Here is a 16,342-nt window from a genome sequence, read left to right as displayed (position 1 = left end):
AGCCATTCTGACAGGTATGAAGTGACATCTCATTGTGGTTTTGATTTGCATTTCCCTGGTGATTAGGGATGTTGAGCATCTTTTCATGTGCCTGTTGGGCATATGCATGTCTTTGGAGAAATGTCTTTTCAGGTCTTTGCCCATTTTTAAATTGAGTTGTTTGTTTTTTTGATATTGAGTTGTATGAGCTGTTTATATGTGCATTGTGGATGGATGTTTTATTGGTTGTAGATTGAAGGGGAGAGACCATGGTAGTGTTCCACTCTGCCATGTTGCTGATGTTACTCCCTCTGCTCTAATTCTTATTTCTTTTCTTCTGCTTACTTTGAATTTAATTTGTTCTTCTTTTTCTAGTTTCCTAAAATGGGAACTTAGATTATTGATTTTAGATCTTTCTTTTCTAATATATGCATTCAGGGCTATAACTTTCCCTCTAAGCACTGCCTTTGCTGCATCCCATAGATTTTGATAAGTTGTGTTTTCATTTTCATTTAATTCAAAATATTTTTCAGTTTCTCTTCAGATTTTTTCTTTGACTCATGTTATTTAGAAGTGTGTTGTTTAATCTCCATGCGTTTTGGGATTTTCCAGTTATTTTCTTTTTTCTTAAAGAAACTGGTCATTTGTTTTGTAAAGTGTCCTACAATCTGGACTTTACCATTGTTTGACTGCAGTGATTTGACATGTTTCTCTGATCCTTGTAATTCCTATAAATTGGAAATTAGAGGTAGAGGCTTGATCAGATTCAGGTTTGATGTTTGGTAGTGCCCTATACTTCTTAAGGGTGTTAATAAAGTCTGATTGCCTGGTTAGTTTTCACTTTTGGTGGCCATAGATGATTGTTACCTTCCTAGATTTATTAAATCATCAGGGGTTCTTGTATGTATGACTTAATGTTTATTACTCTCAACTTTCCTGGTTTAGAGTACTTTGTTTTTCTGTTTTTTTATTTTATCCTTGATTACTATTCCACAATTTCATTTGTATGCCTCTGTTTCTCTGAATATACATTAAATGTTTTATGTTCCTCAAGTTTCTGTCTTGGGTACCCTTCTCACTTTGTACACTACCTGGGTAATTTTGTTTGGTTTAGCTACCACTTCTTGAATTTCCCAGAGTTTCCAGTGCAGGTCTTTATTCTAAGCTCCAGACCACATATCCAGGATGCCTCTTAACATATCTTATAACTCTTCTCTGGGCTGCTGAATCATCATATTCTTTTAGTTTTCTTCCACCTCAGTGGCTGCTGCTTATCTGTCTGCTCGTCTAGCTTCCCTTGAAGGGTAGTACAGAAAGGGTAAGAGTTCTGGCTTTGGTGCCAGACTATTTGGGTTTGCCACCATTTCTATGGGCCAGTTACTTAAGTTCCTTATGCCTCATCTCATCTGTAAAGTATGACTAATAATAATACATACTTCGTTGGGTTTTATGAGGATTCAGGGAGTTAGTATATCTAAAATGTTCAGAACATTCAAAAACTGTTAGTTATTATCATGGCTATTATTCCTCATTCTGCTATTTGATCTTAAATATAGATGCTTTTTGGTACTTGATCCTTGTTCCTTTTCTTCTTACATTCTCATGTCATCCATTCCCATGGTTTTAAATACTGTCTCTATGCTGATTAATTCCAAATGTTTATGCTTCAGTCTTTTAGATTTAAAATATGTAGAACTGAGAAGACCTCAGCTGATCTTATGGGAAGTCCTGAAGGTGGAATAACTACTCAGATCTGTGTTGCATTAGGGCGTGAGGGCTGGATCTTTATACCTCCCAACACAGTCTTGGGCTATGGGTTTCCATGGGAAAGTGGTATGACCATGGGTGAAGCAGCTCTTTTCAGCTGATGCAGTCCCCATAGATGAGGGCTGTCAGTTGGTGGCTTTCCCAGCAGCTCAAGTAGTAAGTCCTTTATCTCTAAATGTGATCTGGTGTCACATCACAGCATCTGCTACACTGCCATTTCCTCCCATCTCAAAATCTTCCTAGTTGTTCAGTGACTTAGGAGTCATTTTTCATTCCTCCTCCCTCTACCCTTGATTCTGTTGACACATTTTCTGTCTTCAAAATACATATCTCAAACGTTCTTTTCCTCCTAGCCCCTGTCATTGACACCTTTCTCTTACTTCTCCCCTGGTCTCCCAAGTGGTTTCCTTACCTCCAGTTCTGCCCCTCGCCAAGCTCTGCCACACAGCAGAGAGCAGTCCTCTCATACCTTAATCAGATCTGTCTACACCTCTGCCACTCTTTAAAGGCTTCTCCTTGTACTTAGGATAAAATGCCAATTATTTACCCTGGCCTGCAAGGTCTGACTCTTGCCTCTGTCTCTGACCTGTCAGATGCTGGTATCCCCTTCACCAGCTGTGCTTCAGCCACACTGGTTTTCTCTCATTTCACAGAAAAAGCCAAGCTGTTTCCCATATCAGGTCTTTAGCTCCTCGTGTCTGGAATGACAGCTGCCTTTGCTTTTCATATCCTTTTGGTCTCAGCTTAAATGTTGCCTCCTCATACCTCACCAAGAGACAGAAAATTCTTGTCCTCCTCCTCCTTTTCCCCACCCCTATATTATATTCTTGTTTGTTTCCTTTAGAACACTTAATACATTTTTAATGTTAGTAGTATTCTGCTTGTTTTATATTCTTTTGTATCTGTGTTCTCCTTCTAGGATGTACATAAACCCCAAGATGGCAGGAGCTATGTCTGTCTCATTCACCATTCTCAGCATGTAGCATAGCACTTTGCATACCTTGAGCACTTGATATTTGTTGAATAAATGTAATAAGTTCCTTCTCAAAGCCTTGAATATTGGGGTTTCCTTTTTCCTATCTTAGTAGCATAGCCCAACTCAAACTGGGAACTTGTGAATCATCTTATACACCTTTTTCCTCAGTTCTTTCCCCTAGTCCATTCAGCTACCGTGTTCTGTCAGTTTAAACTTTCATTTCTCATCATTAAAATCATTAATAATCTCTTGCCCCATCTCACTCCCATCAAATACCATCCTAATTCTTTTACATTATCACATAATTGGTCTTTCTAAAAATATAATTATGACCATTCATTTTTTTTTTGCTTAAAAATTTTGAGTTGTTCATTATTGTTTATAGGGTAAATGTCTGCGTTTCCTAGCTTTGTTTACAGGCCCCATCTGCCTTTTACCTCCCTCTCCACTTTCATTTCCAGCCATGCTTCCCCTTGTACGCTATGGGCCAGTAGCACTGATCTACTTAGGGTCAGTCTGAAAAATCTGTTGTTCTGTGCCTCCATGTCTTTGGCATGTTCTTCCACCCTTCACCTTCACCCTGGGAAACTGATATTCCGTCTTAAAAACCTTCCCCGATGTTAATCTCATTTGTATTAATTCAATACCTGGTATGAATCACCATTGGATATAATACATTATTATAATAATTTATTTGCCTGACATGCTTCCTAGACTGAATTCTTTATGGTCACGGGTGTCTAATTACCTTGTGTGCCTATTACTTAACATGGGATCTCACACATAGAAGATGCTTAGTCAATCGTTTCTAAATGAAATCTAGTATAACCCACTCATTTTACAGATGAGGAAAATGAGGCCTAGATAGGTAAGTGACTTACCAAAGGCCACGCACTAATTTGGTTAAAAGTAATCATTAGTGCTATTTTCATATTATATACCCTATACTTACCTACCTCTTTTATTTTGTTCTTTTTTTCTGTGCACAAGGTTGCTGTGGTTGAAACTGTGGGCTCTGGAGTCACACTGGTTTTGATTGATTCTGCCACACATTTTGACCTTGAGCAAGTTACTTAACCTCTTTAAGCTTGAGTTTCCTCGGCTATAAGATGGTAATAATCATAGTTCCTTTATGGTGTTATTGTAAGAGTAAATGAGATAATTTGAGTAAAGGGTTTAGAACAGTGCTTGGCACAGAGTAAGCAGTGAATGTAGGTCATTATTGTTGTTATTATTAGCATCTGTCAAAGTTCTTTGGCCACAACACCTCCTGGAAAAGGCATGAGATTTAGTTGTTATTACAAGCTGGTTCTGGTTCTCTTATAGGCAAGCTGACTGATAGAACAGCAAGCATTTTCCGAGGCAACCAAATGAAACTGAAGCTGGTCAATATTCAGAAAGCTAAAATATCTGCAGCTGCATTCATAAAAGCCTTCTGCCATCACAAACTCATTGAACTGGATGCTACTGCAGTACACACTGACCTCTCAATTCCAGACATCCTAAGTGGACTCTGCAGCAATAGCTGGATCCAGCAAAACCTCCGATGTCTCCTGTTGGACTCAACAAGCATCCCTCAAGATTCAAGACTGTTGTTCTTTGGTCAGCTCACTGGTCTTCGCATCTTAAGTGTTTTCAGTGTTTGTTTTCATAGTGAAGACCTGGCTAATGTTTCTCAGTTACCCAGACTGGAAAGCTTGGATATCTCTAATACTCTGGTCACTAACATCTCTGCACTCCTTACCTGTAAGGATCGACTCAGATCTCTCACAATGCACTATCTAAAATGCCTGACCATGACCAAACCACAGATTCTCGCAGTCATTAGAGAACTTAAATGTCTGCTTCACCTTGATATTTCTGATCACAGGCAATTCAAGTCAGATCTAGCTTTTCATTTGCTACAGCAGAAGGATATTCTGCCTAACATTGTGTCACTGGACATTTCTGGGGGCAGTTGCATCACTGATGAAGCTGTAGAACTGTTTATACAGCAGCGGCCTGCGATGCAATTTGTGGGACTGTTGGCTACGGATGCTGGTTATTCTGAATTCTTTTCTACAACGCAAGACTTGAGGGTTTGTTCTTTACTGAAATAAGTTTGTTTCATTTGTTCAAAACATTTTAAAGTTTTTGTTGTATATCAGAATCTGTGCTAGGCATTAGGGTTACAAAGACAGATTAAAAAATTCTTAAGGAGCTTAATTAAGAATTATTGCGTAGCTACTGTGTGGTAGGTTGTGAAAATATAACCTTAAACAAGATACAGTCCTAGCCTCCACGTCTTCTAGTCTGGTTTGATAATGATAAGCAGAGCCATTTATACATTACCTCTTATGTGCCAGATGTCATGCACATTGTTTTCTACTTTAACCCTCCCGTTTTACGGATGAGGAAATGGAAGCTCAGGGAGGTTAAGCTACTTGTCCACAGTCATAGAAGTATTAAATGATAGAGCTGGGACTTGTATCCTGGTCTTTGTGACTCTAAAACTAGTGTTTTCACCTCTAGTAACAGCTAAATATAATGAATAAGGCAGGTGATCAATATGCCTAACACCATTTTTGGTGAAGGTATGACAAAAAGCAATTTTTAAAAGAGTCTTAAGAAAAAAGTATTGAATACTGCTGGAATATGTTTATAGCCTCTCATGGTGCTGTTTTTAAAGCAGCATATATTTAAATATTTATGTCCTAGAATATTTCTCTTTTAAAACAGTGGCTTTCTACCTCAGTTGTACATTGTAAACACTTTGGAAGCTTTAAAATACACTGATGCTTGTGTCCCATTCCCCAGAGATTCTGATTTAATTGGTCTGGGACTTGTTCTGGGCATCAAGATTTTGAAAGCTTGCACGTAATTCTAGTGTGCAGCCAAGGTTCAGAACCACCACTTTAAAAGAACCCTTTTAAAAAAATTATTATACCTTATGTAATTTTTCCTAGGGTGAGAGAGAAAAGTGATTTACAGTCATTAGCTTTCACAATTTTATTCTTTTGATTTGAAAATAGCAATTGTTGTATTTTAAAGTCCTTTTAATTTTCTGGCTTGTTAATGAAGGTGGAAGCCATCAGTTACATCATTAGGCTACAAAGAGAGAGATAATTTGAACTTTCAGATTAAATGTGTATAGTAGAGAATTGTTTACCATGAATGAACACTTAGGCCAGTTTCAGATTAATGGCATTTAGTGTCACAATGATCAAAAGACCACAGTGATTAAAAAAAAAAGATTTTAACACATCAACTCCTGATATATACAGTAATATTGGACAAGTGCTAGAATATTCTGTAGACAGATTATGCATGTAGTTAAGATACTGTCAAAGTGGGTACACCAAAAGAAAATGAGAGAAGTTTTCTTTCAGTAAACTTTATCTGGTATACATGTAAGTTTAGTTTATTTTGAAAATTTTAAATTATGCATTATATACAGTGTTGGATATTGTGGGGATGGAGAGGAGAGACCATAATCTTCCTAGTACTAAGAAACTCTAAAGATCTTAATCTAGACTTACGTGGAGTGTAAGGTATGGTAAGTTTAAAAGGTGTGTTTCAGAAAATCTTATATTTAAGAGAAATATGTATTGCTCGAATCAGATGCAAAATATACTAAGTATTTTTGTTGTTTGGGTTAATCAAAAGTTTGCTTAAATTAAAATGGATAAAATTAAGTGTTAGTGAAAACTAACAGAAGAAGTATGTGTTATTTCCTGCACCCAATGTTAGAGTGGGCAACATGTACTTAATTGCTTTAAAATGGGTGGAAAGGGCACCCGCCATTAGTATTAAAAGCCATGTAACATTTTCATTTGCTAAGAAATCCTTGTTGATCCACTGGTGGGGCGTAGCAAGAATCCCTTTTGAGGATTGTTGTTTTTTTTTTTTTTTAAGATTTCATCTCTATTCTTTTTTTTTTATTTTAATTTTATTTATTTATTTATTTATGGCTGTGTTGGGTCTTCGTTTCTGTGCGAGGGTTTTCTCCAGTTGCGGCAAGCGGGGGCCACTCTTCATCGCGCTGCGCGGGCCTCTCACTATCGCGACCTCTCTTGTTGCGGAGCACAGGCTCCAGACGCGCAGGCTCAGTAATTGTGGCTCACGGGCCTAGTTGCTCCGCGGCATGTGGGATCTTCCCAGACCAGGGCTCGAACCCGTGTCCCCTGCATTGGCAGGCAGATACTCAACCACTGCACCACCAGGGAAACCCTTGAGGATTGTTTTGTAATGACATCTATAAGAAGCCCTGGAGAGAGAGGGTGATGCAACAGCTATCTGGTCTTCTGCTTAGCCTTACTATGGCTTATCCTTTGTTTCTCTTTCAGTTCTTACATCTGGATGATCACAAAACTTTAAAACATTTTAGAATATATCCAGTGTTTAGATTCTTAATAATGTATAGGTCGTTGAGCAGTTGATCTATGTATAGTACTTGCAAAATTATTTTGAAATAATTTTTAACTTTGCAGATCACTAACTTTAAACATTTTTCCAAATTTGTTTTTTCATATTTTATCTCTACATGCACGTGTACACACATGTGCACACACACACACACAGTTTTTTTCTTGAGGGTAGGTTGCATACATCATGCCCCTCTGCCCCTTAACATACTTTAGTTTGTATATCCTAGAGTTAGGATAGTCTCTTGGTCTCTTCCGAGAGCAAGGATAGTCTCAAGGATGACCACAGTGCAGCTATCAAATTTCAGGAAATTTAGCATTGATGCAATACTTTTATATAGTCTACTATATATATTGTCCCAGTAATGCCCTTTATAAAATATTTTTCCTTTTAGTCCAGGATTATTTTTGCATTCAGTTGTCATATTTCTTTATAATTTAAACTAGAAGAGTTCCTTAGTCCTTCCTGTCCTTTGTTACATTGATATTTTTGAAGAATACAGACCAGCATTGATTTGTTGGCTTTTTTGAAGAATACTCCTCATTTTGGGTTAGTCTGATGCTTCCTCATAATTATATTCAGGTTCTTCCATCTCTGCCCAGAATGCCACATAAGGGATGTTGTGTCCTTCTCAAGTGTATTACAACGTGAAGCATACAGTGCCCCTCATTAGTGAAGTTACTTTTCATCACTTGGTCAAAGTATTGTTCAGGTACTAGGTAAAATATCCAGGTGCAGATAAAATATTATCTATATACTGTTGTATTGTTTCTACACTACATAGGTAATACTCTTCCTCTTGAAACTAATAAGCAATATATAAGATATTAGAAGACTATGCCAATATCCTGGTCCTCATCAAACTTTCTGATCTAGATATAGCATCATTGATGTTTCTTACCTGAACCAATCTTCACTGCAGTGGTTGCAAAGTGGTGATTTTCCAACTCCAGCTCTCCTTTCTACATTTAGCAAGTCTAACGTATCCTCAATGTGGACTCATTGATTCCTGATGTTTTCAATGATTTATAATTCATTACTCTTCTTAATTATTTTGATGCTCAATTTGTCACAGGTTGGCCAATGAGAGCTCCCGTGTCAGTTTTTACATGCCCCCATTTTTGTTGTTGTTATTATTTTGAGTACTTCTTTACTTTCTGGCAAACTAAGATGTTCTAGGCTTCTTATACTTCTCTGTTTTTGGCCTTGGAATTAGACATTTCTCCCAGAAGCCCTGGTTCCTTTTAGGAGGAAACCAATATCTGAGTACTAGATGTGTTTTTAAGCCCTTTCAGCAAACAGAGCCAAGAAATAGATGAAGTAAGTTTAAAAGTGATATTTCCAAATGACCATCCTCATACTGTTCTTTGCCCTTCCACATTCTGTATTTTTATCTCTCTTTTCCACAGTGAGAACTTCGGCTCTCAAAAGTGTCAGCACATTTGCTTAATCCTACAACACATATAAAATAGTTTCAGAGTTGCTACACCTATACTACTTGTTTTTTTCTTTTACATTATTTATTTATTTATTTGGTTGTGCCGGGTCTTAGTTGCAGCAGGAGGGCTCCTTAGTTGCGGGTCTTCGGCTCCTTAGTTGTGGTATGCGAACTCTTAGTTGCGGCATGCATGTGGGATCTAGTTCCCTGGCCAGGGATTGAACCCGGGCCCCCTGCATTGGAGCGCGGAGTCTTAAACACTGCACCACCAGGGAAGTCCCACATCTATACTACTTTGAAACACAAACCTACTAAAAAAAGTTGAAGATACGTTTGCAGTTCTTTCTTTTCCCTCTTGACTGAGAGTATAGTCAAAGTACTAAGTACATATATTTAGGTTTTTAAATTTCCTCTTCTTACACAATAGGTAGCATAGTATATGTACTCTGCACTTTGCTTTTTTTACTAAGCAGTATGTCTTGGAAATCACCCTGTGTCAGTTCATGTTCCCATTTTTTGGGAGGGGATGGTAAAATACATATAACATAAAATTTATCATTTTAATCTTTTTTAAGTGTATAGTTCAGTGGTTTTACATACATTCATAATTTTGTTCAACCGTCACCACCATTCATCTTCATAGCTCTTTTCATCTTGTAAGGATGAAATTCTATACCCATTAAACACTAACTCCCATTACCCCTTCTCCCGGGACCCTGGCAACTCCCATTCTATTTTTTGTCTCTGTGATTTTGACTATTCTAACTACTTCATGTAAGTGGAATCATACAGTACTTGTCTTTTTGTGACTGGCTCGTTTCACTTTGCATAGTGTCCTCAGGGTTCATCCATGTTGTGGCATACTGCCTTTTTCAGGTTGAATAACATCCATTATGTGTATACCACATTTTGCTTGTCTGTTTATCATCGATGTACACTTGGGTTGCTTCCATGTTTTGGCTGTGTTGGTAATCGTGAATAATGTTGTTACAAGCATGGGTATACAAATATCTCTTCGAGACCCTGCCTTTCTTTTTTTTTGCCGTGCCACACAGCTTGAGGGATCTCAGTTCCAGGGATTGAACCTGGGCCACAGCAGTGAAAGCCCGGAATCCTAACCACTAGGCCACCAGGGAACTCCCAAGACCCTGATTTTAATTCTTTTGGTATATACCCTGAAGTGGAATTGCTAGATCTTATGGTAATTCTATTAATTTTTTGAGGAACTGCCATACTGTTTTCTACAGCAGCTGTACAATTTTACATTCCCACTAACAGTGCACAAATGTTCCATTTTCTTCACATACTTACCAACATATTATTTTCTGTTTTTTAATTTTAAATTTTTTATTTTTTAAAGGTCAGCAGAGACATTAAAAAATTTTTTTTAAACATCTTTATTGGAGTATAATTGCTTTACAATGATGTGTTAGTTTCTGCTGTATAACAAAGTGAATCAGCTATATGTATACATATATCCCCATATCCCCTTCCTCTTGCATCTCCCTCCCACCCTCCCTATCCCACCCCTCTAGGTGGACACAAAGCACCGAGCTGATCTCCCTGTGCTATGCGGCTGCTTCCCACTAGCTATCTATTTTACATTTGGTAGTATATATATGTCCATGCCACTCTCTCACTTCGTCCCAGCGTACCCTTCCCCCTCCCCCTGTCCTCAAGTCCATTCTCTACATCTGTGTCTTTATTCCTGTCCTGCCCCTAGGTTCTCCAGAACCTTTTTTTTTTTTTTTTTAGATTCCATATATATGTGTTAGCATACAGTGTTTGTTTTTCTCTTTCTGACTTACCTCACTCAGTATGACAGACTTTGGTCCATCCACCTCACTACAAATAACTCAATTTTGTTTCTTTTTATGGCTGAGTAATATTGCATTGTATATATGTGCCACATCTTTTTTATCCATTCATCTGTCGATGGACACTTAGATTGCTTCCATGTCCTGGCTATTGTAAGTAGCAGCAGAGACTTTAAAAAAATTTTTTTTAAATTTATTTTTGGCTGGGTTGGGTCTTTGTTGCTGCACACGGGCTTTCTCTCTATTTGTGGCAAGCGGGGGGCTACTATTTGTTGCGGTGCACAGGCTTCTCATTGCGGTGGCTTCTCTTGTTGCGGAGCATGGGCTCTAGACGTGTGGGCTTCAGTATTTGCAGCACGCGGGCTCAGTAGTTGTGGCACGTGGTCCCTAGAGTGTGTGGGCTTCAGTAGTTGTGGTGTGTGGGCTCAGTAGTTGTGGCACAACTACTCAGTAGTGTGGGCTCTAGGGCACACAGGCTTCAGTAGTTGTGGCTCGCGGGCTCTAGAGCGCAGGCTCAGTAGTTTTGGCGCACGGGCTTAGTTGCTCCATGGCTCGTGGGATCTTCTGAGACCAGGGATCAAACCCATGTCCCCTGCATTGGCAGGTGGATTCTTAACCACTGGGCCACCAGGGAAATCCCTGATTTAAAATTTTTTAGTAGTAGCCATACTAATGGATGTGAGGTCGTATCTCATTGAAGTTTTTTTTTCTTTTTACAGGGATAACCCTTTTAATTTTTATTTTATTTATTTTTTTGGCTGTACTGTGCGGCATGAGGCATTTTAATTCCCTGACCAGGGATCGAACCGACGCTCCTTGCATTGGAAGCACGGAGTCTTAACCACTGGGCCGCCAGAGAAATCCCTTGAAGTTTTGATTTGCATTTCCATACTGATCAGTGATATTGGGCATCTTTTATAAGGAGCTTATTGACCACTGGTATGTCTTTGAAGAAACGTCTGATGAAGTCCTTTGCCAACTTTTAAATCAGGTTGCTTGGGGTTTTTGTTGTTGTTGAGTTATAGGAGTTCTCTGTGTAGTCTGGATATTAATTCCTTATGATATATGATTTTCAAATATTTTCTCCCATTCTCTGGGTTGTCTTTTTTCATGAAGTTCAGTTTGTCTGCATTTCTTTTGTTGCTTGTTCCTTTGGTGTCATATCCAAGAAATCACTGCCAAGCCTAATATTATGAAGATTTTGCCCCATGTTTCCTTGTAAGAGTTTTATAGTTTTAGGTCATAAATTTAAGTCTTTGATCCATTTTGAGTTGATTTTTTTTATTGTAAGATTTTTTTAAAATTATAAATTTAAAAAATTTTTTGGCTGCATTGGGTCTTTGTTGCTGCATGTGGGCTTTCTCTAGTTGCGGCGAGCGGAGGCTACTCTTCATTGTGGTGCATGGGCTTCTCATTGAGGTGACTTCTCTTGTTGCGGAGCACGGGCTGTAGGTGTGCGGGCTTCAATAGTTGTGGCATGTGGGCTCAGTAGTTGTGGCTTGCGGGCTCTAGAGCACAGGCTCAGTAGTTGTGGCGCATGGGCTTAGTTGCTCCACGACACGTGGGATCTTCCTGGACCAGGGCTCGAACCCATGTCCCTTGCATTGGCAGGCAGATTTTTAACCACTGGGCCACCAGGGAAGTCCCTGAGTTAATTTTTTTAATATGGTGTTAAGTAAGGTTTCACAACTTCATTCTTTTACATGTGGATATTTAATTTTCTCAGCACAATTTCTTGAAAAGACTGTCCTTTCCCCCACTGAACTGTCTTAGCACCCTTGTGAAAAATCATCTGACCATGTATGCAAGGGATTACTTTAGGGCTTTCTACTTTATTCTTTTGGTCTCTATGTCTGTCTTTATGCCAGTGCCACACTGTTTTGATTATTGTAGCTTTGTAGTAAGTTTTGAAATCAGGATGTGTGACTCCCTTGGGATTCAATATAAATTTAGGAGGTGTTTTTGTATTTCTGCAAAAAAGATCGTTGGGAGTTTGGTAGGGATTACATGAATGTGTAGATCACTTTGGGTAGTACATCTTTTTTTTTAATATATAAATTTATTTTATTTTTGGCTGTGTTGGGTCTTCATTGCTGCGAGCAGGCTTTCTCCAGTTGTGGCGAGTGGGCTTCTCGTTGCAGTGGCTTCTCTTGTTGCGGAGCATGGGCTCTAGAGTGCAGGCTCAGTAATTGTGGCGCATGGGCTTAGTTGCTCCGCGGCATGTGGGATCTTCCTGGACCAGGGCTCAAACCCATGTCCCCTGCATTGGCAGGTGGATTCTTAACCACTGTGCCACCAGGGAAACCCGGTAGTACATCTTAAGTCTTCTAATCCATGATCATGGGATGTGTTTCCATTATTTATGTCCTCTTTAATTTCTCTCAGCAGTGTTTTGTAGTTTTCAATTATACAAGTCTTTCATTTCCTTGGTAATTCCAAAGTACTTTATTGTATTATTGTAAATAGAGTTGTTTTCATAATTTCCTTTTCAGATTGTTCATTACTATTGTATAGAAGTGCAACTGATTTTTGTGTGTATCCTGCAACTTTGCTGGATTCATTTATTAGCTCTAACAGATAGGGTTTTTGTTTTTTGTTTTTTGTTGGAATCTTCAGGGTTTTCTACATATAAGATCATACAGTCTGCAAATAGGTTATTTTACTTCTTCCTTTTCAATTCGGATGCCTTTTATTTCTTTTTTTTTTTTTTGCCTAATTGCTCTGCCTAGAACTTCCAGTACTATGTTCAGTAGAAGTTGTGTAAGTGGGCATCCTTATCTTGTTCCTGGTCTTAAAAGCTTTCAGTCTCTCACCATTGAGTATGATGTTCACTGTAGGTTTTTTATATATGGCTTTTATTAAGTTGAGGTAACTTCCTTTTCTTCTATTCCCAGTTTGTTGAGTGTTTTTGCCATGAAAGGGTGTTGAATTTTGTCAAATGCTTTTTCTGCATTAAATAAGATGATCACGTGGTTTTTACCCCTTCGTTCTGTTAATGTGGTATATTACATTGATTTTTAATATACCATGGTATGTTAAACCATCCTTGCATTCTGGGAATAAATCCCACTTGGTCATGATTTATAATTCTTTTATTATGCTGCTGAATTTAGTTTGGCTGTATTTTGCTGAGGATTTTTGAATCTCTGTTCATAACGAGTATTAATCTCTAGTTTCCTTTTCTTGTAGCATCTTTGGCTTTGATATCAGGGTAATGCTGGCCTCGTAGAATGAGTTAGGAAGTGTTCCCTCTCCAGTTGTTTGTTTGTTTAATACATATTTATTTATTTATTTTGGCTGTGTCGGGTCTTAGTTACGGCACGTGGGATCTTCTTTGTGGCATGTGTAGTTGCAGCATGCGGACTCTTAGTTGTGACATGAGGACTTCTTAGTTGCGGCATGTGAACTCTTAGTTGCAGCATGCATGTGGGATCTAGTTCCCTGACCAGGGTCGAACCCGGGCCCCCTGCATTGGGAGCATGGAGCCTTACCCACTGGACCACCAGGGAAGTCCCTCCAGTTGTTAAACTTTGAAAAGGATTGGCATTATTCTTCCTTAGGTACTTTGTAGAATTTACTAGTGAACCCATCAGACTAGGGCTTTTCTTTGTTGGGAGATTTTTGATTATTGATCCAATTTCCTATTTAAGTTTTCTGTGCTTCATGATTTAATCTTGTTAGGTCTTGTGTATCTAGAAATTTGCCCATTTCATCTAGATTATTCAGTTTATTGGGGTGTAATTGTTCATAATACTCTTATAATTCTGTTTTTTTTTTCTGTTGAATTGAATTGAATTTTTCTGTCTTCATTTTCATTTCAGGTTTAGTATTTTGAGTCCTTTCTTTTTTTCTTAGTCTGTTTTTTTCCTAGTCCATCCATTTGTCAATTTTGTTGATCTGTTCAAAGAACCAACTTTTGGTTTCATCAATTTTCTTACTATTTTTCTATTCTCTGTTTCGTTGCTCTCTGTTTTAATAATTATTATTTCCAGCCTTCTGCCAGCTTTGGGTTTAGTTTGTTTGATCCATTTACCTTTGAAGTAATTACTGATTAGGAGTGACTTCAGTTATTTTGCTCTTTGGTTTCTATATGCTTTATAGCTTTTTTGTCCCTTATTTCCTACATACTGTTTTCTTTGTTCAACTGACTTTTTTTCATTTTCTTTTTTTTGGTGGTTTAAACATCTCTGACATTTCCTTTTTTGTATATTCCATAGCTGTTTTCTTTGTGGTTACCATGGGGGTTATAGTTAACATACTAAAGTTAAAACACTCTAATTTGAATTTATACCAGCTTAATTTCAATTAAATACAAGAACTCTGTTCCTTTACATCTCTGTCCCCACCCCTTTTAATTGATGATGTTCCCAAATTACATCATTATACATTGTCTGCCCCAAAGCACAAAATAATAATTCTTTTTAATGTAGTCATCTCTTATGTAGAAAACAAAATTTGGAGTTATAAACCAAAGTTATAATAACACTAGCTTTTAGATTAATAATTGTTTTTTAAAAGATGTATTAGTTTCTTAAATCATGTAGAAAACAAAAAAGTGTAGTTACAGACCATTTAAGAAATATCTCTAGCTTTTGTAATTGCCCATGTATTTACCTTTATTGAGATTTTATTTCTTCATATGGCTTCTTGTCACTGTCTGGTGTTCCTTCATTTCACCCTGCAGGACTTCCTTGAGCATTTTTCATTGGGCAAGTTTAGTGGTAATGAATTTCCTCAGCTTTTCTTTATATGGAAATGTCTTGGCTTCATCCTCACTTTTGAAGCACAGTTTTGCTGGGTATAGGATTCTTGGTTGACAGTTTTTTTTCTTTTAACACTTTGAACATACCAGCCTACTGTCTTCTGGCTTCCAAAGTTTCTGATGAGAAATCTGCAGAAAATCTTACTGAGGATCCTTCGTATGTGATGATTTGCTTCTCTCTTGCTGCTTCTAAGATTCTTTGTCTTTGGCCTTTGAAAGTTTGATTATAATGTGTCTTACTGTGAGTCTTCTTGAGTTCATCTTGCTTGGAGTTCCTTGAGTTTCTTGGATGTTTATATTCATGTCTTTCATCAAATTTGGGAAGTTTGCAGCCATATTTTTCCAAATATTCTCTGCTACTTTAACTCTCTTCTTCTAAGACTCCTGCAGTGTGTATGTTGATCTGCTTAATGGTATCCCACAGGTTCTTTAGGCTCTGTTCCCTTGTTTTCAGTCTTTTTGCTTTCTGTTCCTCTAACACAATTTCCATTGTCCTATCTGCAAGTTTGTTGATTCTTTCATCTGCCTTGAATCCCTCTAGGGAATTTTTATTTCAGTTATTGTACTTTTCAGCTCCAGAATTCTTTTGATTCCTTGTAGGTTTTTTACCTCTGTTCAGTTTTCTTTTTCATTCTTTTTCTTGACTTTATCTACATTTTCCTTTAGTTCTTTGAATATCTTTAAGTTGGTTGTTTTGAAGTCTTGCTTGAGTAGCGCTGCTGTCAGTTCTTTTACAGGGACAGTGTCTTTTCTTTTTAATTAATTAAATTTTATTTTATTTTTGGCTGTGTTGGGTCTTTGTTGCTGTGCGCGGGCTTTCTCTAGTTGCGGCGAGTGGGGGCTATTCTTTGTTGCAGTGTGCGTGCTTCTCATTGTGGTGGCTTCTTGTTGTGGAGCACAGGCTCTAGGCTTGTGGGCTTCAGTAGTTGTGGCACGTGGGCTCAGTAGTTGTGGCTTGTGGGCTCTAGAGCGCAGGCTCAGTAGTTGTGGCACATGGGCTTATTTGCTCCACGGCATGTGGGATCTTCCCGGACCAGGGATCGAACCCGTGTCCCCTGCATTGGCAGGTGGATTCTTAACCACTGCGCCACCAGGGAAGCCCCAGGGACTGTGTCTTTTGATTTTTCTTCTTTTTCCTTTTGAATGGACTATGCTTTCCTATTTTTTAATATGCTTTATGATTTGTTTTTGTTGTTGAA

The 16,342-nt window shown here is 38.1% G+C and overlaps 1 protein-coding gene across 1 annotated transcript in view; it reads left to right on the top strand.

Moving 5' to 3' along the window:
- The window catches only part of ZYG11A (zyg-11 family member A, cell cycle regulator), a 63,908-nt gene that overhangs the window by 21,953 nt on the left and 25,613 nt on the right, over nucleotides 1–16,342 (top strand). The window contains exon 3 of the mRNA XM_082431239.1: nucleotides 4,049–4,800. Coding sequence (XP_082287365.1) covers nucleotides 4,049–4,800 — 752 coding nt within the window. The remainder of the gene's footprint in view (nucleotides 1–4,048; nucleotides 4,801–16,342) is intronic.

The sequence above is a fragment of the Balaenoptera physalus genome (assembly GCF_965194825.1).
Source record: "Balaenoptera physalus genome assembly, chromosome: 1".
NCBI lineage: Eukaryota > Metazoa > Chordata > Mammalia > Artiodactyla > Balaenopteridae > Balaenoptera > Balaenoptera physalus.
This window is presented reverse-complemented; position numbering and strand designations above follow the sequence as displayed.